Source organism: Pelophylax lessonae, assembly GCF_965119305.1.
Source record: "Pelophylax lessonae genome assembly, chromosome: 12".
NCBI lineage: Eukaryota > Metazoa > Chordata > Amphibia > Anura > Ranidae > Pelophylax > Pelophylax lessonae.
Window position 1 is genome coordinate 41465522 of NC_138779.1, and position 24796 is coordinate 41490317.

Genomic DNA, 24796 nt, shown 5'->3' on the forward strand with positions numbered 1-24796 from the left:
GGGTGAATAAATACACTACAAATGTCTACTTTTTCCAAACACCAGCTCTATCCAAATGACTTTCTGAATGGTACATGGCAGCTACATTCCATTCTATATAATAACCCATTTACCTGACAGTGAATTTTGTACTTATTTTGTAACATTAACTATGATTTATTCCCTTGTATGCCTCTGTATTTACTAGATGATTCTTCAGATCCCACACAGTCTGACTAACTTTGTCACTTTATAGACAACAGCACAAAGTCATTTTAATTGGATTTTATAGGTCTATTTTGTTGTGAAAAATTGACCTTGAAAATCCAGAGAACAGACATTTTTAAATGTATAATGTGTAAGCAGAAAAAAAAATTGTATTCCGTTCAGCATAAGACTTAATAAACAAAACTAGTGAAGCATGACTTTGCCAGAGTTGGATTAACTTGCAATATCTATACTAGTAGGAATATGGAAATTAATGTTCTGATGAGGACGCCTTACATGTCTTACAGGGAATCGACATTTTCTTTAGACATATGTGACCACAGAAAGGTGAATTCTCCATGTTTATCAGGAGTCCCTAAAAGGTCTTATGCAACAACGAATGTTATTTTCCCAAAGTGGGCCCAGCCTTAAGCTCATGTACAGTACACCAGGAATGGGCCCTGGAAGGCAGACATATACAGTGCCTTGAAAAATAATTCATACCCCCTGAAATTTTCCACATTTTGTCATGTTACAACCAAAAACATAAATGTATTTTATTGGTATTTTATGTGATAGACCAACACAAAGTGGTACATAATTGTGAAGTGGAAGGAAAATGAGAAACGTTTTTCAAAATTTTTTACAAATAAATATGTGAAAAGTGTGGCGTGCGTTTGTTTTCAGCCCCCCTGAGTCAATACTTTATAGAACCACCTTTCGCAGCAATTACAGCTGCAAGTCTTTTTGGGGATGTCTCTACCAGCTTTGTGTGTTGTATTGAGGCACTATTACCTTAATATCACGATTTTAAATAAATATATGGTACATACAAATAATTATTTGTGTAAAAAAGTGCAAAACGGGCTTCCAACGTGCAATAATTGTGTGCAATATGCAATGAATTCCAAAGTGCATAAAATATTGTGGTACATATTCAAAGGGTAACAAACTAATTTCAATTCAACTGGAAAGAGACAAATAAAAATTCAAATGCAATATCAAACTAAATAAGCATCACCTCGACCGTCAAAGACAAATGTCAAAAATGTCATATGATTGAAAAGAAAGGGAAAGGTAGATCATTGAATGTCAGACTAATTTAAAAACAAAGTGAATAATAAATCAGTAAAGCAACAGTACATTTCAATGGGTCTGGAGAACAACCTTGTGAGTACCCATAAAGAACTGATAAAAGGGAAAGGGTTATGAAAAAGGAGTAAGAGAATAGAAGTAAAGAAAAAATACAGTGAGAGTAAAGGGTAAATTTGATAGAGGTAGTGGGGCTCCATCTGAAAGAAGAGCGATAAAAGGGTAAATTAAGTATTATTACCATGGCAATAGTAAAGTGTCATCAAAGTCTGGAGGTAACCCAAGGTGACCAAAGTTTTTTCAATTTGCAGATCCAATCACTCTCATTTGCTTCCATTTTAGCATGGACAAAGGCTCTATTGGTTCTGAGAATGGTTTCGGCTACAATCAGATTTTGAGTTTCCCATGCCTTAGTTATGGTTTTTCGGCGATTGTTAAGAGCTGTAAAAGAAGGCAAAATTCCGTCTGGTTTTAGATTCAAAAGAGCTATAGCAGGATTAGGTTGTATGGACATTTCAAACATTTTAGAATTTTAGAAGCTAATGCCTCGTACACACGCAACGATTGTTGGCCGTGAATTTTCGGCCAAAGTCCGATCGGCCGATTTTCGGCTTGTTAGTATGATGCTTCCGACAACCGACTTCCGAGTTTTCGGCCGAACAAAATCTGGTGTGCATGCTTTAAAATTTTTGTTGGCCGTCAACAGAACGGCCGATTTTCCGTCAGTCAGTACAGATTTCGGCAGACAAAATTCAGATGAGCAAGACTGGGCATGCTCAGAGAAGAAAAAACACACGGAAAGTTAACCAGCACATGACATCACTTCTGAAGTTGGTTTTTGTTGACCGAGAAAATTTGTGTGCAGTCTAGAGCACATTTCAACCAACACAACAACACTGGACAAAAGACGGCCGATCGGTCGGCCGATAATCGTTGCGTGTGTACGAGGCATAAATCAAAAACTGCCTTCCAGAATTTTTGGGCTATTGGACAACCTCACCATGAATGGAGTTGGGTTCCAGGATCTTTACACCTGCAAAAACAAGCTGCAGGGTAATCGGGAGCCAGTCGTATTGGTAAAAGCAAACAGAGTTTTTTTTTTTTTTAAATACATTTTTAAATGCAAAACAGCTATTTAGTTCCTGCTAGGATAGGGAAATATGCTCCGTTATAAACTCTGTTTGCTTTTACCAATACGGCTGGCTGGTGATCTGGACTCCCAACATATCACACTGGCAATAATTTAATATTTTAGTGTTGGTAAGCAAAGAATGTGAGGTACTGGCTTCATCATATTTCGGACTCCTAACTAAAGATGGTGTAATTGCTGTGACAACAATAAATTGCAGGTTTTTGCCAACAAGAAAACTCATATTTTTTTAATATATAAATTCATTAATCAGATTGCCAAAAGTCTTGAAGTAATGTTATATTATTGATCATTTGACAGCTGAGGGTGTTGTTTTGCTTTTTTTAGCTCATTCAGATCATTTAATTATAGCATGGGAATTTATTAAGTAGATATTAAATCCTACATCCCATGGAATGAGTTTTTCACTGTGATCGTTTTATCTCCTCTAGTATCACTTTATGAGTATTTATCACTGTGCTAATGAAGCATTTATCAACACAATATTATTCAATTAGTTTGAAGTATACTTTTAGTGTGCTTGGTTAGATTAAAGTTAAAGATTAACTTTAAGGGCTCTTTCATACTCGAGATAAGCTTACTGCCCTCTGAAAAGCGGTCCTAAAAACAACTCCATTCAGAAGGCGTAAGCAGCAGATGGCAGGCATTCATGAACCGTTACTACCACCTCCTGACCATTTTTTTTTTTTCAAATGAGAATTTTACATTTTGGGGTTAGGTGGGGTTAGGTTAAAGTATAACTAAAGGTAACACTTTTTTGAATAGAAGGGAGGGGGGTTAGAACCTCTGTCAGTTTTTATTGCTATCTGTGCCCCATTAGGGAGATTCACCCTCTCTATTTGTCCTGTTTACCATTATCGTTGAAAGTGAAAGTAAAAGAAAAGTCTAAATTTTGGGTCGTCCCCAGAAAAGTACTGTATTTTCTGGCATATAAGACTACTTTTGAACCTCAAAAAAATCCCCCAAAAATGGGGGGTCGTCTTATACGCCGAGTATAATATCTCCAAGGTAACCTAAGTATAAGTATTACCGGTAGATGTAATCTCTCAAGACGCTGGCTGTGTGGGAATCCTGTACCGGTATACCGTATGTACCGTAGCTTCAGCTACATACAGTGTACCGTGCTCAGCCAATAAGGGAGAGCGGTGTATTCTATTATTCAATGCAAAGCCTGCTCGGATTGGCGGAGTAACATCAGCCTGCCTCTCTGACTCTGCCAATCCGAGCAGGCTTTGCATTCAATAACAGAATACATCGCTCACTGTGATTGGCTCAGCGCGGTATACTGTATGTAGCTGAAGCTATGGTACATACGGTATACCAGTACAGGATTCCTGCACAGCCAGCGTCTTGAGATTACATCTACTGGTAAAACTTAGGGTACCTTGGAGATATTATGAGAGATTACATGTATTACAGTACTAGGGTACCTTGGAGATCTATGAGAAATCTGATGTTTTTCAATGGTGTCGCCTTGCTTCGGAAGGGGGGTAGTCTTATACGGCGAGTATAGCCCAAAACCTATGTTTTAACTTGAAAATTAGGGGGATCGTCTTATACGCCCAGTCGTCTTATACGCCGGAAAATACGGTAATAGAGGGGAAATCTTCTAATGAGGACACTAGTTCTGATGACCCTGGGGTCCCCAAGAGATTCTCTTAGTTTGCAGAGGATTTCCTCCCACTTCCTGTTTGGTTATGGGAAAGGAAGTGAGGGGAAATCTCTCCAATGGGACAAAGGTGGGAAAATTAAACCTTACAGGGGTTATAATCCTCCCTTACTCTGTTTAAAGTGAAAAAAAAAAGTTTTGCCCATAGTTCTACTTTAAGCTTAGGTGTTAGGTTCTGGTTAAAGCATATCTAAACCCATGAACAAAAATTTCATATTTTGCAGCTATCAAGTTTTAGATGTTGTTGAGGTTGCATTCGTTTTATTTTATTTTGTCTTTTGCTTCATCCTCTGATTCTGCCTGTAGCACACTCCCTGTCCTAGGGTGACAATGCTCAGTACGGTATCTATGGAGGAGCAGCATTTTCACCCTAGGGCAATAAGTTTGTTAGAACTAATGAACCCCCGCCTCATCTCTATAACATGGGGGATGTTTTGTAGTACCAGATAAAACTCTGCTGTTTAGGACTTCAGTGCAGAGTTGTAAACTCACAAAAAGAATGCTCGTTGCTAAATTCTAATCTGCGTCATAAATGGTACCTCATCCCTATTGGAGAGTAACTCAAAAAGGAGGAACCAGATGGGTACCAAAGTGACTAATAAAAGAAAAAGTTGTAAAATATATACTTTATCGACAAATATTAAAAATGACCACACATCAAGAGTAAATAACAACCAATGCAACAGTAAAACTCTGCATCATATGAAATTCTATCCACTAAGGTGTAATTTGGATGGCAACAAGAAAATCTCAACGCGTTTCAATTCATGAAGTGTCTTTATCAGGAGGAAAATGGTATATTCTAGAATGTAAATAAATGTAACTGTATCACTACTCCCTTGGGAGCTGCTGATTACGGGTTCCCCTGGGTTACCATTAGCAACAGCATGACAGTTCAACAATTTTCCTAAAAGTTTAGGCTCAGTCAGGAAACAGTCCAGTAGCTTTGGTTTTGTGTTTTTATTCAGAACTTGGATAGGAGAAGGGAATGAGTGGGATACTTCAACTTATATAACTATGCACAATCTGCTGGGATGACTGATTAATGCTGATTAACGCTGAGTAACACTGAATAGCACTGTATAACGCTAGTCATGGCTAGGCCGCTGCTTCATACTTGTCATAAGTAGTGAAATAGAATTGTGTGAACTTCCTGAGGCAAACTGTACTGTACTGCAGAACAATCTTCAGGGCCTTTCTGGCACCCCCTTTGTTCCTACTCTTCTGGGTCAACTAAATGGCACCCACTTTACTGTCAAACTTTCTGTGTGAGCTGGCTCCTTGATCCCCTGACTTCTCTGGAGCGGTCCCCTCTCCTAGGCAGACCCTGTGGCAAATCCCTGAGTACTCACGACACTGTTTTTCCTGACAGACTCTGCCACCCGTTCCACTGTCAGCACTCTGGATCCGCTGCAGCTCAGCTCCACACCCGGGGATGTCTATGCGTTCCAGACTTCAGGCTGTAATTAACTTCAAAGGACTTGCAACCAAGTATTAAAAAGTGAAAGTTTGATTTATGATTGTTAATCTGTCCCATTACTTTTGGTCCCTTAACCACATGCTACCCGCCCACCGTCAAATGATGGGGGAGTGGTGCATCTATTGTTCTGGGGCGGCGTCATATGGGGCATGCAAGGGCGTGCAGAGCGGTGATCGTGGCCGCGCCATGTTGCTAGGACACGGCGCGACCCCGATCTCTGTAAAGAGTCAATGACATGACTCTTTACCCATGTGATCGGCTGTGTCCAATCACAGTCGGTCACATGTAAATGAGAAAGTGCCGTTATTTGGATCTTCTCGCCTCACACTGTCAGAGTGTGAGGCAAAGAGAGCCGATCAGCGGCTCCTCCTCACAGGGGAGACAAAGACATGTAATCAGGGCGCTGATCATTAGTGCCCTGATTACACAAATGTGAAATCAAGTGCCAATCAGTGCCCACAGTGCCCACCATCAGTGCCCAAAATCAGTGCCCATAGTGCCTGCTCATCTAGGCACTGACTGGCAGCACTATGGACACTGATTGTGGGCACTAATGGTGCTGCCCATCAGTGTCAATCAGTGCCACTCGTCAGTGCTCATCAGTGCTGGCTGTCAGTGCCCATCAGTGCTGACCATCAGTGCCGCCTCTCAGTGCCCATCAGTGCCACCTCTCAGTGCCCATCAGTGCCACCTTTCAGTGCCACCTCTCAGTGCCCATCAGTGCCACCTTTCAGTGCCCATCAGTGCGCCTGTCAGTGCTCATCAGTGCCGCCTGTCAGTGCTCATTAGTGCTGCCTGTCAGTGCTCATCAGTGCCGCCTGTCAGTGCTCATTAGTGCTGCCTGCCAGTGCCACCTATCAGTTCCCATCAGTGCGACATATTAGTACCTCCTAATCAGTGCCACCTCATCAGTGCCCATAAGTGCCACCTCATCAGTGCTCATAAGTGCCACCTTATCAGTGCCCAACAGTGCAGCCTATCAGTGCCACCTCATCAGCGCACATCAGTGAAGGAGAAAAATTATTTATTTTCAAAATGTACTTACAGAACATAAGAAAAACTTTTTTTTTTTCAAAATTTTCTGTCTTTTTTCTTTTTTTTGTTAGAAATAAAAAACCCAGCGGTGATTAAATACCACTGAAAGAAAGCTTTATTTGTGTGAAAAAAATGATACAAAATGCATATGGGTACAGTATAGCATGACCTCGCAAATGTCATTCAAAGTGTGAGAGTGCTGAAAGCTGACAATTGGCCTGGGCAGGAAGTGGGTAAAAGTGCACTGTAGGCAAGTGCTTAAAAAGTGGAAGGAATATATACAAACTGTTGTAATTCCTACACCATTCACCTGATTTGGATGTAAATACCCTGAAATTAAAGCTGAAAGTCTGCAGTTAAAGCACATCTTGTTTGATTCATTTCAATTCCATTGTGGTGGTGTATAGAGCCAAAAAGATTAGAATTGTGTCTATGTCCCAATATTTATGGACCTGACTATATATGTGGACTTTACTTCATAAGGTTATCCCTATAGAGGAAAAATTTGTCTGGGCACTTGGATTACTTACCTATTTTCTGTATATCACTGCTATTATGTTTTGAATATCACCGTTTTGTAGCACAGCTCCTTTTGGTACTCACCAAATTGCTTACCAGAGCCTCAGACCTCATAACAAAGGAGGTCATAAAATGCTTTGGATCTCTCCCGGATGTATGAATGGCTTTTTCTATGTAGGATTCTGTATGTATTAGAACCCGATTTCACATATGGAAGGAAGAAGGAACCCCATAGTTTAGTAATTTGATGAACCTTTTTTAAAAAAAATCTAATTGCATGTTTAGAAAAGGAAAATGCAATTAGGCATTAAGACATTCAAACGCCGCCCATCTGAGCTGGCGTAATAACGTCAACGCTTGACCCCACCCTTCCATCTTTCATTCCATAGAGCGTCATCCAAAGGTTGCCGAAGTAGCTACCCTTTTAGATCATTTTGGGACTTTATGGACATATTTCATTTTTCCCAGTTGAATTAATTGCAGTATTAACTGAAGATTTACATTTAACAGTGCAACACATTGATTTCATTTGAAGCAGAGCTCCAGCCTCCACCACCAAAAAATAAAAATTCAGCAGCTACAAATAATGTAGACCAAAAATATGAGCTATCAAGAGCGTGCCATAATCCCAAAAACAGACAAAATGAAAAAGACAGCCAAACTGTTAAACCTAACTTGGCTCAAAAGTGGACTTTATAGGCACATCATAGGATAGACTTGGACATCAAAGAAATTGTATGAATTGAAAAACATTAATATACATGGACCTGACCCAAGCATGGGTTCTAGTTCATAAACCTGACCCAAGCATGGGTTCTAGTTCATCTCACATATATATAAATATGTATAATCAAAACATACTTTTGATTATACATATGTATCCATATGTGAGATAAACTAGAACCCACGCTTGGGTCAGGTTAATGAACTAGAACCCATGCTTGGGTCATTTTGATTATACATATGTATCCATATGTGAGATGAACTAGAACCCATGATTGGGTCAGGTTAATGAACTAGAACCCATGCTTGGGTCAGGTCCATTTTATATATTAATGATTGTAATGGAAATCAATAAACGTTTTTTTATAAAATTTCTTTGATGCCCAAGTCTATCCTGTGACATGCCTATAAAGTCCACTTTTGAGCCAAGTTGGATTTTACAACTTGGCTGTCTTTTTATTCTACAAATAATGTAGCTGCTGACTTTTAATATTAGGACATTCACCTGTCCAAGGACCCCACGTTGTCGGCACCCCATTTTTAAATCGGATTTCGGGTGCTGCCGTCGCTATTCCTTGTAAAGCCCCGTACACATGTACCGATCGTCGGCTGAACGATCGGCCGTCTTTTGTCCGAGGGCTGTCGTGTCTGTTGAAAACTGCAAAAGACTGCACACGAATTTTGTCGGCCAACAACAGCCGACTGCAGAAGTGATGTCATGTGATGGTTAACTTTCCTTGTCTTTTTTCTCTTCTGAGCATGCCCAGTCTTGCAAATCTGCTGTCTGTCGGCAGAATTCTGTACTGACTGGCGAACAATCGGCCGTTCTGGTGTCGGCATACAAAAATTTTAATGCTTGCACGACAGATTCTGTTCGGCCGAAAGTGGGCTGTCGGAAGCATCATACTAACAAGCCGAAAATCGGCCGATCGGTTGTCGGCCGAATCTTTTCGGCCGACAATCTGCACGTGTGTACGGGCCTTAAGAGAAACCTGCAGTAAAGCCTTGCAACTTCACAGGTGGTTCCCTACTGCACATGTGCTGCACTTGTGAATGGCCCGGCTGCGGAGAAGGGGGGGCGAACTTCTGAGGTCACCCGGAAGAGGGGACAGATATCTGTCAAAACCTTTCGGGAGTGGGGAGAGGAAGCAAACAGGCAGAGCTTCCCCTTCTGGGTGGAACTCCGCTTTAATGTTTTCTGATGTTACAGTATTCTGATATCCGTGAGTGCTTCTTTTATCTTTGAAATGGTTTATCAATTTTAATTCGCAATGAGTGCATTTTTTTAATTTTTTTTTTTATTTCTAGAGGAATACATTGCATGACCTTTATTAACAAGGCAGCACATAATAATACACAATAATGTTTTGTGTTGTGCTGCATCATGTTTTGTGTTGGATTCTATTGTACAATACATGGGGGCGCCTTTTACAATAAATGGCACCCTATTACAGGTGCGTTGTTGTTCATTGTGGCAATGCGTGTTAACAATTGCATTTTAGAGTGTGTTGACTCAACACACAAGTGTTAATGGGCCCTAAGAATCAGTAGGTTCCTAATATATTTTCAAGTGTGAAAAATACTTTTCTCAGGTGTGACAGTTTTTTATGTTAAAGTTATTTCTGCCATACAATTTTGTGTTGAAATTGCTGGTTCTGAAGCTCCTGAACCCAAAAATACCCACGCCAGAAAAGCCAAAAACAAACACAGCAAACGGTATGGGTAATTATAGATGAAATATCAACTTGATATACTTTTGCCTTCAAATTTACTATATTCCTCCAATATTGTCATCACTTTGTATTTACCGTTTCACTACAGCATACCAGAAGACTTATGTAACTAATAATTCTAATAATTACAATTATAGATTATATTCTGTAGATAGCGAATAAACAGATATTACAGAAATGCCTTACCTCATCCTTCATTAACTGTCTGACAGTCATCATTCATACATGATGGATATATTGTCATCTAGGCAAGGGTTGTTATTCCAAGAGTAATTGCTTAAAGCATATGATGCTAAATAAATACTGATGTGTTGGGACATAATTACCTGAGAGAGAACTATGTTATCCTCTAAAGGTACAACTATGCACAGAAGGCTAATGACTAATTATACATAAACTAGGGACAAATAGTTTATTTGTATTGTGGCAGATGAGTCCAGACTTTTTTTTTTTTGCTGGTAAAGTTCAAATCTTTTAACTTTGTTTAGGAACAATTCCTGAAAGGTTTTTTTTTTTTCAACTTTATTAACAATGTCAAATGAAATAAGTAAGTTACTAATGCAAACTTTGAAATTTGTGTTAAAATCCGAAAATTCTGTTATGTTTTTTTTTTTAAAAACAACTTAACTTGTCTATCACTTGCCCCAACCAGAATCTAGACTGTTCCTTCAGTAGTCACTGGGAGTATACTTTTTCTATAAGACTGACAGCAGAAAAAGACCAGGTCCATCAACCCTGCTTTCATTTTTGTAACATTATTTAAGTGAATGCGAAGGGTCTTTTTTTTGCAACCATGTGAGCTCATGAAGGTTTTACCCCTTCAAGGCCAGGTCATTTTTTGCTATTCAGCACTGCGCTACTTTGACTGGCAATTGCGCAGTCATACAACAGTGTACGCACAATAAATTTATATAATTTTTTTCACACAAATATAACTTTGTTTTGGTGGCATTTGATCACAAATGGGTTTTTCTATTTTTTGCTATAGAAATGAAAAAAGACAGAAAAGTTTGAGAAACAAAAACAATATTTTCTCTTTTTGGTTATAACATATCCCAAAATATCAACTTTCTTCATAAATTGTTGTCAAAATGTTTTCTACTACATGTCTTTGGTAAAAGAAAATCACAAGTTTGTGTATATAAGTGCATATTAATTGGTTTGTATTAGGGATCGACTGATTATTGGCAAAGCCGATATATCGAGGGCCGATCTGCACTTTCCCCGATATATCGGAATCGGCCACCAAGGTGACCGATATTGCCGATATTTTGGAAAAGTGCTTCTACCGGAGTGATGCCTACAGCTAGAGGCATCACCCTGGTACCGGCGTCCATAGCCGACGGTTGACTGTCTTGTAATGACAACTGATGCAGCTGAGAAGCCGCTCGGCTGTCATTACAAGGAGCGGGAGGGTAGGTCCCCCCCTCTCCCGCCACCTTCCGTGGCTTGCCCGGGTATCCTGTCCCACTGGGAGACTCGGGCAACCAGCCTGCATGGCCGCCGAAGACCCGATCAAAGCCGCATTCGGCTTTGATCGGGTCTCCTTGCAAAAAACCCAGACGTGATGTCATGACATCACTTCCGGGTAGTCGGCGCCAGATTTAAAAAAAAATTACAGCATTCAAAACAGCCAAACTTGGCGTTTTGAGTGCTTTTAAGTGCAGAGGAGGGGTTTGGGGTCTTATAGACCCCCAGATCCCTCCACAAGAGTACCTGTCAAGTGATAAAAATTAAAAAAAAAACAATTTTTTTAAATGTACGAAAATATCGGCCAATATCGGCCGATACCGATATGCATTGGCCAAAATATTGGTATCAACAACGAAAAAAACAATATTGGTCGATCACTAGTTTGTATAAAGGTTCACAAGAGTGAGCACACCCCTCAAATTTTTGTAAATATTTTATTGTATCTTTTCATGTGACAACACTGAAGAAATGACACTTCGCTACAATGTAAAGTAGTGAGTGTACAGCTTGTATAACAGTGTAAAGTCGCTGTCCCCTAAAAATAACTCAACACACAGCCATTAATGTCTAAACTGCTGGCAACAAAAGCAGTTCTGACCCCCCCCCCACCCCCGCCGAGTACTGCCCTAGCAAGTCGCTTGAGCACTCGCGTGGGCTTGATCCCCTAGCGCACTGTGTACTTCTAAAGTTTCAATTATGTCCCTACTTTCCCTACATTCATTGAGACTGTACATATTAAAGCCCAATTGAACTCTCATTTTCATTCAACTAAATATATCCCATCAAAAGAAGAGGTGTGCAAAGATCTACTTCTCTCTTTCTTTGGAGATCTGCCACATCATGAGTAAAAAGCCTGTCCCCTGCAAGCATGCTGCGGAAAAATACCTTATCTCTTTATGTGGAAGCAGTGGTCCCCCTCATTTCTCACCTACTGCCGCTGATCTATGCAGGATCTTTTTTGGGTTTGGTGTCTTTGGCCAACTTGATTGACTGGCCTGGAATAACATAACTGCCGCAGAGGCACATAATGGGAGTTACTGTCCTATGTACCCATGACATGGCCAGATTGTTCACAGAGCTTCATATGCATGGCTCACTGTGTAATACTGTACCAAGAACATTGCTGGAAAACAGAAAAGGAGCTTTTTTTGCAGAAGAGATATACCAAGTCTCTTCTGCAATAATAACTTTCATGTTTTTTTTTCTTTTTTTTTTGGGGGGGGGGGTCTTTTTTTTCTGTTTTTACTTTTTTGTCTAAGTAAAGATCTATGTTTGTTCCTAGCATGTTTGAATCCTCATGCTGTTGACTGACTAACTGCATCTACTGGAAGTCTGTTCCAAGCATCAACTACTCTTTCTTTTTGAGCTGTCCTGTTAGCTTGAGGTCATGTCCCTGTGTTCTTGATCTTGGCTTTATATTAAAAATACTGCCCACGTGAACCTTTTTCACCCCCTTCGTGTATTTAAAGGTCTCAGTCATGTCAACCCTTTCCCTTCTTTCCTCGGGACTGTACATATTAGGTTCTTGCAGGCTGTCCTGATATATTTTATCACTCAGACCTTTCATTATTTTTTGTTGACCATCTCTGGACTCATTATATCTCATTAATATATCTTTTTCTAAATGAGGTTTCACTAAAGATCTATATAGGGTAATCAGGACCTCATCCCTCCTGCTGGTGACTCCTCTAGTGATACATCCTAGAATTATATTTCCTTTCCCACTATATGGCCACACTGTTTGCTCAGTTTGCAATCATCTGAAATACGTACCCTAAAATATTTTTGCTTGGTAGTGTTGGCCAACAGTGTACCCCCAATATTGTAATTTATCAAGGGATTCTTTTTTCCCTAGGCTTTAGTTGTACCTCAAGAATTAATAACGGCAGTTGAAAATCTCCCAGGGAACCCAGTATTCATAGCAGTCGTTTTGAAATAAAATAACATTTATTTCTGTCTTTGTTTGCTGTAGCTTCACATCAGGCTGAAGTCCTGTATGGATGATCCAATGTATGGATGTTTCTATGCTTCCGGTGAAAGGGACATGTTTTGGAGCATGCGCCGTATGGCTGGGGCCAAAGCAGCACGCTCCTTTCTCAAGTGATCGCTTTAGAAAGGAGCGCGCTGCTTTGGCCCCAGCCATACAGCACATGCTCCAAAATGCGTTACATTATTGTGACGTCACTGGCGCATTTGCGGTCCAAGGTGCGGTCCAGGCCTTGCATTCACCTTTACTCCCTGAAAGCGGGCGTTGTATCAACATCTACAGAGAAAGCAAAGAGGAAGCCATTCATCTACTCAATGAAAGCACAAAGACCCGTTGCCCAGGACTCACCTAGGGACTCTGTCATCATCTCTATTCAGGCTTTGATCATGCATGGAAAATGTGAGTTACTAAGCACCTGTATGCTTTATTAAAATTTCGTACAGTCTACACTTAGATGCACCTCTGTGTTTCTTTTTTCTCTGCATATTGGAAATATTGCTTCAGTCTTCCCCCCACCTGCTGACGGCTGCCTTGAAGACAAGTGGACTTTTTTTCTTATGGTGCCCCCCATACTGCAGGACAATGTAAGTTCATAATAGACTAAATACAGCCCATGAACTAACGCTGATCACATTGTCATTGTATTAGCTACTACACTAGTCTCTCTTGGACAACTAAGGCAAGACACACCCATCCACTATTCTATATTTCTATTCTCAGGAAATCAATACATTTTAACAATAAGCCATTTAACAATATGAAACTGATTGAACACATTACACAAATCCTGCTGTAGTTATTATGAGGAGTTATGACTCTCTCTACTGGATTTTTCTTTATTTTATATTATGGAGAATGAAGAAGGAGGAACTGTAATTTGCAAAGATTGATGGGAACATCCAAAACTCCCAAGTGGAAATAACATAGTTCCTGCTGGCTGATACAGCACTACAGAACACAGTAATGACATAGTAGAAAGGGGAAGGAACCACAGAGCACAGTGGGGACTTGGAATCTGACACACCCTGAAGTGTCAGATAATAGCAGTGCTCCTAACTCTTCAAGAGAGGGAAATTATCTGCAAGAATGAAATGTGTTATAAACATTAAACAAACCCAATGAAATGCGCAGAGCCCTCTTGCTGTTTTTGCAAAGTTTTCTTTTATTTTTTGTATATACAATTTTCACAACCCTGTTTTAAATGCACATGAATATATATTTCATTCTCTTACTTGTAGTGCTCTTTTTCCTAGTGTTTAATGCAGTTTTTTTATGTTAAAGGTTTCTTAGCTCCTTATGCCATCACACTCTATAGTACTATTTTAATCTTGCAGTTATATACATTCATTACATATGTATACATTATTATAACTTGTACAAGCTTATTATCTACCATTTTATTTACATTGTGCAATGTATTTTTCATTGCTGCTTTAATTTATCATTTTGCACATGAAAGGATTTACCAGTGGTTCAATAACTGTCTACATAACAGAGATCAGCTGAGGGACAAAATAGCCTACTGGAGCATCTTAGTATCCTAAGGTGGGCCCTGAGTAGGTACAGTGCCTTGCGAAAGTATTCGGCCCCCTTGAACTTTGCGACCTTTTGCCACATTTCAGGCTTCAAACATAAAGATATAAAACTGTAATTTTTTGTGAAGAATCAACAACAAGTGGGACACAATCATGAAGTGGAACGAAATTTATTGGATATTTCAAACTTTGTTAACAAATAAAAAACTGAAAAATTGCGCGTGCAAAATTATTCAGCCCCCTTAAGTTAATACTTTGTAGCGCCACTTTTTGCTGCGATTACAACTGTAAGTCGCTTGGGGTATGTCTCTATCAGTTTTGCACATCGAGAGACTGAAATTTTCGCCCATTCCTCCTTGCAAAACAGCTCGAGCTCCGTGAGGTTGGATGGAGAGCGTTTGTGAACAGCAGTTTTCAGTTCTTTCCACAGATTCTCGATTGGATTCAGGTCTGGACTTTGACTTGGCCATTCTAACACCTGGATATGTTTATTTGTGAACTATTCCATTGTAGATTTTGCTTTATATTTTGGATCATTGTCTTGTTGGAAGACAAATCTCCGTCCCATTCCTCCATTCATGATCATCCTCTCACTACTATTGTGTACATATATGTTTTACAATTACTCATATATAGATACAGTATATAAGGAATTAATCCAGGTCCTGTTTCCACAGTAGCGATGGGGAAAGCTTGACAGTCTGCTATTACTGCTTCATGAGGAGTTTAATGGAGGCAATGTTTATGGCAAATCACAGAACATAGAGTAAGAAGCAATAATTCAAGTCCCATGAATAATTATACAGTTGGAGACTGTGCCTCCTGCAGATTTATTACCTCCTCTTCCACCTTTTGGATGACTCCCTCCAGGGATTGGCTGGGGCATGACAAGTATATTCAACTGATCTTTTGAATCTTCCTGCTCTATGCTCTAGAAACTTCTTTCAGAGACAAGTGGGAGTAGAAATGCATGTTTGGGATCCTAGTTCCAACCAACCTGCCTGATCCCACCAGGAAGCTGACACTGCACACTGCTAATCACTGGCAGTGGGAACATTTCCTTGTCTGCAGCTGCACAGACCGGGAAATGTCTCAATGCCTGTGATTAGCTGTGTGCAGTGTCAGTTTCCTGGTGGGATTTGGCAGGTGGGTTGGGACTAGAATTCGGAACACACCTGAGCCCATCTCTAGGTGGGAGTAATTAAACCCTCAGCTCAGTAAACCTTCAACAGACCTATACAATCAATCACTACTGCATTCACTACAATAAAGCCAAAAACTAAATTTACCTAGCAACCTAACCAGAAGAGGGTGCTACATCAATTAAATATTCTTACCGCCTAAATTTGAGTATGTGTCCAACACACTCCCCACAGACGGCACAAATCCTCCACATGCTTGAATAGGGCTCTGGTACGGATTTTTCAGGTGGACTGAACACTTTTTTTTCCTGCATTGGGTTCCCACTTAAAAATCCATACCAGATCTGGAACATAATTTGGGGAGGGTTCACACAGTTTTTTTTGCTCTGGGTCCCTTAAAAATCATACTGGGCCTAGTATGAACATGGGGGGACCCCCATGCTTTTTTTGTGTATGGAGATCCTCTATGTACCTGGTCGGAGGCCAAAGTGCTAAGAAGGCTTCCCTTGTGGCTAAGTGCAGAGCACCACTGAAGGTGGTAACAGGGAGTGCTTTGCTCAGAGAAGCAGAGGTTGCCAGCTGCGACAGGCAGAGGTGATGATGGATGGATGGCGACTGATGAGCAGGATGCACTGCTGGGAAGGAGTCCCCCAGGAGTACCGGGTGAGACTTGGCAGCTGGGAGAGCCAGGGGCAGAGTCAGGAGCCAGGCCAGAACTCATGCATTGAAGGTCATCCAGGAGTAAGCAGCAAGCAGGGTCAGGAGAAGGCCAGGGTCATTCACTGGTAATCAGGCAGTAGCAGAGTCAGAAGAGCAAGCCAGGGTTCAAGCAGGGATCAGCAGGCGTAAGCGGGGTCACTGGAACAAGTGTCATTATTACAGTAACAGTGCATATTTTTAGCACTGATTACTGTAGTAATGTCACTGGTCCCCCCAAAAGTCTCAAAAATTCTCAAAAATGTCAGTTAGGGGTCCGATCTGTCCGCTGCAATGTCGCAGTCCTGCAAAAAAATGCAGATCGTTGCCATTACTAGTAAAAAAAAAAAAAACAATTAAAATGAATTTCCTGTAGTTAGTAGACGTGATAACTTTTGCGCAAACCAATCAAAATACGCTTATTGCGATTTTTTTTACCAAAAATATGTAGCAGAAAACAAATTGACCTAAAATGTTAAAAAATTTAGATTTTTAGATTTTTGTTGGGGGGGGGGGGGGGTGTTATATAGCAGAATGTGAAAAATATTGTTTTGTTTTTTTGTTGTTGTTTATAGGGCAAAAAATAAAAATCGCACAGGTGATCAAATACCACCAAAAGAAAGCTCTATTTGTGGGAAAAAAAGGACATCAATTTTATTTGTGTCGCAAGACCACGCAATTGTCCGTTAAAGTAAGGCATTGCTGAATCGCAAAATATGGCTGGTCATTAAGGGGGAAAATCTTCTGGTCCAGAAGTAGTTAATGATTTTACTTTTTACTCTTTCTAAGAGTGTATATAAAAAGGTTTAGGAGAGGTTCAATAACAGAGTACACTAAAGAGACCATTTTGTCATGTACCATCTTGTGTTCCTAAAGTACATAAATATGACCAAACAGTAAAAAATTGTTATAGGTATTAAATGAGAAGTGTAGATGAAAAAAGGCGTTCCTTCTCCCAGAGAATGAATGAGCTTTTAAAACTGTTGAGATAATCTATACACAAGATAGTGAAGTTAGGAGGAATGAGCCTCAAGCAACATAACTGCTGAAAAAATGTATATATAATTCAAAATCATTGACAAAGATGTCTCGACTTGAGAGTAGAAGCAATGGTGGAACAACACGTGAGAGACATGTAATACAGCTTTAGATCTGCAAATTGTCCGTGATTCTATTATATGCCTTAATACAAACTGCTATATTCATAATGATAATATCTGACAAAGACTAACATATGACATTATAGTAATTATACACCAAGACAGCTATAATACAGCACCCTGTTCCACCCAACAGTAAAACACAATATAACTAAGCTATGCAACCACAGAAGGAGATCATTTAGGGAGGCCCGGAGAAAAAAGAGCAAACCTTGGATGGAGGGCTGGCATGACTGGGCCAGAAGGGATTTGGGCATAGGAGGAGTCAGGGAAAAATAATTGGGATTGGTAGAAGCTTGGAGTAGGTGGGGCTTCACTAAGTAGAGCATGGGAAGGGGATGGGATCAACGTTAGTTGGGAAAAAACATGGACGGGACAACTTCCCACCCTCCCTCCCCTAGGGTTGTGGGGGTTTTTTTTGCGGTTGTTCTTGGTCTTTTTTCTGTATTTCACAGGTCACTGAGCTGGGGCATTCATGTCATAGCGCAAAGTCCTTGGATGCGTTATGGTTTCAGGCAAAGGCACATGTGGAGGGACCCGTCTTAGGTATGGCTCCCACTATTCTGGCTGGTGGTACCTGCAATGTTGGTTTGTCTCTGAGTCGGTGCTTTCTGCGGCTGGAGGCCAAAAATGATGATTACGCAGGTACTTGTAGTCCATGCCCATTAAGGACCTTGGGGCCCCTTGAATACTGTCTGATATTCATATGTTCATATGTTTAATATGCTATTTATATTTGGTCAATAAAAGGCTGCTTTGGCCATTAACCACTTGCCGACTGCCACACGACTATTTACGTCGGCAGTCAGCCCCTCACAGGCAGAGTAACGTAGGGCTACGTCGCTAGCCTGTGAGGGTTTTGGGAGCGATATAGTAAGAACAAAATGCAACAAAATGCAAGAAAAGTTAATATATTCTCAAAGTAAACAGGAAGAAAACAAAAGGCGAAAGTTGTCAGAAAGGGTGAATAAAGCAAGCATGCCAAATCTCCCACTTTCTAAAAAGGCAAATGCAGTTTGGTGCCAAGGTAGGGGATTAAAGAGACGTGTCATCAAACCATACATTTTAACAAAAATTATTCTCATCCCAGAAAAGGAGAGGGCAAGGATGGTGGAGGTTGTGCTACGGAACTGACATTTTCTGCAGTAGTTGGGTTTTCTAGCAGGTTCAAAGGCACATGTGGACAAAATAATTAATGGAAAAAAAAACAAGTAAGCAAAAATACTTAGTAACAAACAAAAAAACTTCCCAGCACACTTACCAGCCAGCCTACAAAAAAACGAATTGAGCTTGTCTAACAATTCACGTTAAAAACAGAATGCACACATTTTGCAAATATATGTGGAAGCCTCAGTGCATACACCAAGGATCCTCTGTATATCTAACTCTATATTTTTGAGAGCACATATAGCAGTGGATAAATTAAGGCAGTGATGGCAAACCTTGGCACCCCAGATGTTTTGGGACTACATTTCCCATGATGCTCATCTACACTGCAGAGTGCATGAGCATCATGGGAAATGTAGTTCCAATACACCTGGGGTGCCAAGGTTCGCCATCACTGAATTAAGGGCAGGTTTGCCTGGAGGGAGCCCACTCCTCCTTAAAGGCACAGTAACACAACGGACACCCAGTAAGAGCACAATGGCAGCTGGAGGCATCCAATGTGTCACTACTTAAAATCCAGCAAGCAAGCTACACAAAAAGATGGCAACCACCCAAATTTATAACTAGCCAAGGGATCCCACAGTGCCTTTCGCCTTCAGGGCGTGCATTCCCTATCAGTCTGAACCCTTCTTGTTACTCAAACGCTTTCCCTATTTCTCATATTGCCTTGACTTTCTGGACTAGCTCATGTGCCTTTTCTCTTTTAGACGTTTCAATAGGTTCTTTGTTGTTGACTATGTGCCGCTTGTCACGTGTTATTGCTACAACTACTGAGGTTTGTTTAAACTGCATTTTGGTTTTCTCTAAATTTTGTATGCGCAGTCAATGTGACCTTACCTGTATGCCTATAAAAATTTTCAATAAAATGTTTAAAAAAAAAAAAAAAATTATAACTAGCCTTTGCAGTAAGGTGCAAATGGAAAGGCAATGGTGGTTGGTTGGTTTTCAACATCCTGATTGGCCAGTTGGGGAATGATGTCATCCTGCGCATGTGCACAGGAGTCTGTCAGTCTGGCACTGTTAGAGTCTGCTGGGATTGCACTTCATTTCATAGAAGACTGTGAGCAGACATGTACTGTATATATTTGTTATTGCAGAGGGGACATAACATGTCTCCAGAAACCTACTAAAGCCTGCTAACATATAGTTTAAGTGATAATCAGAACTATCATTAGGACCTGTGTTTATCCTCCCAAAACTTGAGTTGTATTTTGCATTGTGTTATAAAAAGAAAGCTGCTTGAAGCCCATTGAATGCTTTCCAAAAACTGGATGTACACACTGCTGTTAAAAAAGTACACATCCATGTGAATAAGCAAGGCTGGAAAAGGGGGCGGTGGAGGGGGGGCATCAGGGACTTGTGTTCTGGGTACAGTGGCTGTGCTCACATAACAGCCCATCCTCCTTGCATCTGTGCCTCCTGCACCAGGACTGGGTAAATAGCTAGGTTGTAGAGCTCTGTACTGTGGAAAGATGTGTGTGTTTTTAGCTCTGTTCTGGGGGGAAAGGTTAAAGAGGGGTACCTCTGTACTGGGGAGGGGGGGGGGTTGAGGTTGATGGAAGAGCTCTTTAATAGTGTGGAGGAGGAGCTTTGTAGTGGTGTTTCTTTCAGTGATACCTCTGATACAAGGACATTATTTTCTCTTTAGTGACACCAATGACTTAGGGACATTTGTTCATTTCAGTTACACCCTCCACATGGGGGCTTTTTTTTTTTTTTTTCAGTAACACCACTGATGCAGGGACATTTTCATTTCAGTGACACCACCAACCATTTTTTTCTTTTAGTGACACCACTGACTTAGGGATCTTTTTTCTTTTTATTGACACCACCAACTCAGGGATATATTTTAATTCTAGTCACACCACCAGCTCAAGGGCATTTTTTTCATTTCAGTGACACCACTGACACCTTTGCCACTGTTAACCACATAATTGTGCACCATTTTCACTATATTTCACTGGTACTATTTCAGTGTATGCAACAAATATTACAAACATTGTGGCACTTACCATTATTGGCCTTGTCCCCTTCTCCACCCAACAGGTGGGGGAGAGGGTTTCTGAAAAGTGGCGGGGAGGGGGGGGGGGCACAGCTTCCCATCTTCATCTTGGGCACTGGTTGACCTTGTCCCAGCACCGTGAACAAGACCTTACCCTTAAAATGTCACCTTAGTTGTTTGATACAATAAAGACAATCAGTGTTCTGTTTTTTGACAAAATATCTTTTTGATTCCTAATTTTACTTCTTTGTTTCTAAGAGTGTAGATAAATGGGTTTAATAAGGGTGCAATCACAGTATACATCAGTGCAACTATGGAATCTTGTGCTGTTTCATTATTGGACTTGGGTCTAAAATACACAGTTATTCCAGGGCCGTAAAATATTGCCATCACTATCAAGTGAGAGGTGCAGGTTGAAAATGCTTTCTTCCTCCCAGAACTTAAATTACCTTGTAGAATTATTGCGATGATTTTCATGTAAGAGAGCATTGTCAATATAAATGAGCCAATTAGGATACAACCGGCAGCGATAAATATTGTCAACTCATTGGTCCAGGTTTCTTGACATGATAGTTTAAGCAATGATGGGACTTCACAGAAAAAATGGTTAATCTGATTTGATCTGCAAAATGGTAAAGAAAACGTAAGAACTGTGTGTAATATTGCATTGATTGCCCCAATGGACCACGATCCTATTATGTGCTTAACGCAAGCTCCTTTATTCATAATAACTGTATATAACAGGGGTCGACAAATGGCATTATATCGATCAAATGCCATGACAGCCAACATATAGCACTCAGTTCCTGCCAAAAGTAGAAAACAATACACTTGGATGACACAGCCATAAAAAGAAATGGCTTTAGGGTTTGACAAGAAGTTGGACAACATATTGGGGGTAGTAGATGTCACATAAATTATTTCCAAAAAGGAGAAATTGGCCAGGAAAAAGTACATTGGGGTGTGCAGATTGGCAGTTAAATTATAAGTTAGGATTATACACATATTTCCAGCCACTGTTATGACATACATGAACAAGAACAGTGGAAAGAGCAAAGTTTGACCTTCCTTTAACATGGAAAATCCAAGAAGGATGAATTCTGTTACCATAGTGTAATTTGCAGTCATTTTATATTACTGCAAAAGAAAAAAGTAATGATTGATAAAAAAAATTTCTATAGCATTCTATTGGAAATTGGTCAGTAGAATGTTTATAGCAGTTTCACAAAGTCTAGTTTGCTATTTGAAAATAATTTCTCAGCCTCGTTGGTACAAAGTTAAAAATGTGCTCTTTTTTTTTAAATCAGGGACTTTGTGTTATGCATCCATACTTTAGAGCAGAGGTGTCCAAGCTGCGGCCCTCCAGATGTAGCAGGACTACATCTTCTATAATACTCTGTCAGCAAAGAGGCTGGCAAAGGAGTATGGGAGATATAGTCTTGCAACATCTGGAGGGCCACAGGTTGGGCACCCCTGCTTTAGAGGCTGATACCTGGTTGTCAGTTGTGGGTGGCATATGCCTTGGAAGATCTGCATCTGAATTGTTACTAGAATCCCCAATGATGGCAAACAGACTGTCTCAGAAGGCCTGCATCTGAATTGTTCTCAGAATCCTCAATGATGGGGACCAGAGAGTCGTAACACACCTGCATCTGAATTGTTCCTAGGGTCTCTAACAAGGGGGACCAGAGAGTCTTGGAAGACCTGCATCTGAATTGTTCCTAGAATCCCCCAAAGACAGTCATTGGTAATAGGGGGCCAAGTAACAACAAACGTGCTAGGGTTGAGATTTAAACTTCAGTAATGAAATATTAATATTAAATATACCATAACAATGCTTTGTCACTGAAGTACCAAGTGCTTTTTAGACAAGAGAAAACACTTGATGGTACATTTTCTGTTAAAATTTATTTTTAAATCAATTATAATAGGATGTTGTATTATGATTATGATTGATAATTTTTTTTTCTATAGCATTCTGAAAATTGGTCAGTAGAATGCTTTGTAGCAGTTTCACACGATCTAGTTGACTATATGAAAAAGATTTGTCAGCCCCATTGGTAAAAAGTTAAATAATTTGTGCTCTATTTTTAAATCAGAGACTATTTATACATCTATGTGCATCAGACTGGTACATGTTTGTTAATTGTTGGTAGACTTCCATCTGCATTGTTCCTAGAATCCCCAATGATCCCCAATGATGGTGACCAGAGTGTCTTGGAGGACTTGCATCTGAATTGTTCCTACAATCCGCAATTATGGTGACTAGAGTGTCTTGGAAGACCTGCATCTGAATGGTTCCCAGAATCCACAGTGATGGTGACCAGTGTTTTGGAAGACCCGCATCTGAATGTTTCCTAGAATACCCAATAATGGTAACCACAGTGTCTTGGAGGACCTGCATCTTAATGGTTCCTAGAAACTCCAATGATGTTGTACAAAAATTCTTAAAAGACCTGCATCTGAATCGTCCCTAGAATCCTTAACAAGGGGGACCAGGGGGTCCTGCATTTGAATTGTTTCTAGAACCCCCAAAACAGGCATTAGTGACAAGGGGCCAAGTAACAACAAAAATGCTAGGGTTGAGCTTTAAATGTCAGTAACTTATTATTAATATTAAATATAACATAACAATAACAAACCTATGTCACCTATGTACCAAGTCCTTTGTAGATAAGAGAAAACACTTGATGGTACATTTTCTGTTAAAAAGATATAGGATAGGATTTTATAATCTAGAACTGGTGTGAAAAAGAGCATACTTTCATCCACAACCACCCTCCAGAGTGAGATTTACTGTTGATTTTCCAAGGTATTATTAACGTTGTATTTTTATACAGGCTGAGAGACAGTAGGTTCTACAGGTAAATGAGAGTGATTCACGGCAAGTGATTTCATTTTCCTGTCTAATTTATTCAGTATTCATCTATGCTTTCCTGAATGAACAGGGAGAAACTTGATTCAGCATAGGTTCCTCTCACCACTGAGAGAAACATACTGATTACGCATGTAACCTCTCCACATTGATAACAGCAAGGGTAAATGTACGTCTGAATGAATGCAAAGTGTTCTCTGACTGGATGAGGAGGAGAGTATGAAGTTACTACCCCGCCTCCCCACCTCGTTCTCGAGAACATTAACATTCATTCAGAAAATGTAAAGAATTCTTTAGATGGTGCCCATGCCGAATGGCTGATGTTCTGTGTTTAGAGGGCAGCCACTAGGCACATGACCTGGAACCAAGTTAAGATCCCTAAAGAGGCAGTGTCCACTTTAGTGATTTCCAGGTTTCAGGGCAATCTGCTAGGTATGGTGGTATGCATAGTTACTTAGATTCACGTTAGACCAATGTAAGCTAGACCAATATAACTATAACTTATGTATAAATAATCCATACCTTGAGTTCTTCTTTAAAAGCCAAATACAACTCCATATCCATCTAAGACTACCCTCACCACAGGGTGAAAATTTGGCTGTGCGATTTCTCTTCATAACAAACAGCGTTGTCAAGGCCCCAAAAAAATTAACCTACTAGCAAAATTAACAGGTAATAAAACCATGTTAATGATGAATTAATATTACCGATAGCCTGCATCATACAGTATATCTTGTTTTTTTAAATTCTGCTTGGAGTTTCAATTTTAGGTATGAGACCCATAGCAAATATGCAGATGTCCACTGTAAGGGTACATAATAAAAGAAATACCCTTTTCAAACTAGAATTCTGAACATGCCAGCTAAATTTCATTATCTTTCTGGGATATTAAAGCAAATACCTGAGTGGTTACTGGAGAGAACTACTTTTCTGTCTTGAATATAAGGGATAATAAAAAAAAAAAAAGTTACTGGAAATATTAAAACATTATTTTCTAGTAGAATTACAACAGATTTTAAAAAGTATAATGAAAGACACCTTCGCTGTATTTCTTCTGCATCATAAAGAGGTTAATTGTGATGTGCTGAACCGAATATACAGTACAAATAGTTGACACAGACCTCTAATGGTTATATAATAAAACGAGAACCTGAGGGAATAGTCCTTGGAGA

At 40.0% G+C, this 24796-nt stretch overlaps 1 protein-coding gene across 1 annotated transcript; it reads right to left on the bottom strand.

Moving 5' to 3' along the window:
• Positions 1-20944: 20944 nt before the first annotated feature.
• Positions 20945-21877, bottom strand: LOC309568845 (olfactory receptor 5V1-like; the record flags this gene model as incomplete). The annotated part of the gene is made up of 1 exon (XM_082274630.1): positions 20945-21877. The coding sequence occupies one exon, from the start codon at positions 21875-21877 to the stop codon at positions 20945-20947; it is 933 nt and encodes a 310-aa protein (XP_082130756.1).
• Between the last annotated feature and the right edge of the window lie 2919 nt (positions 21878-24796).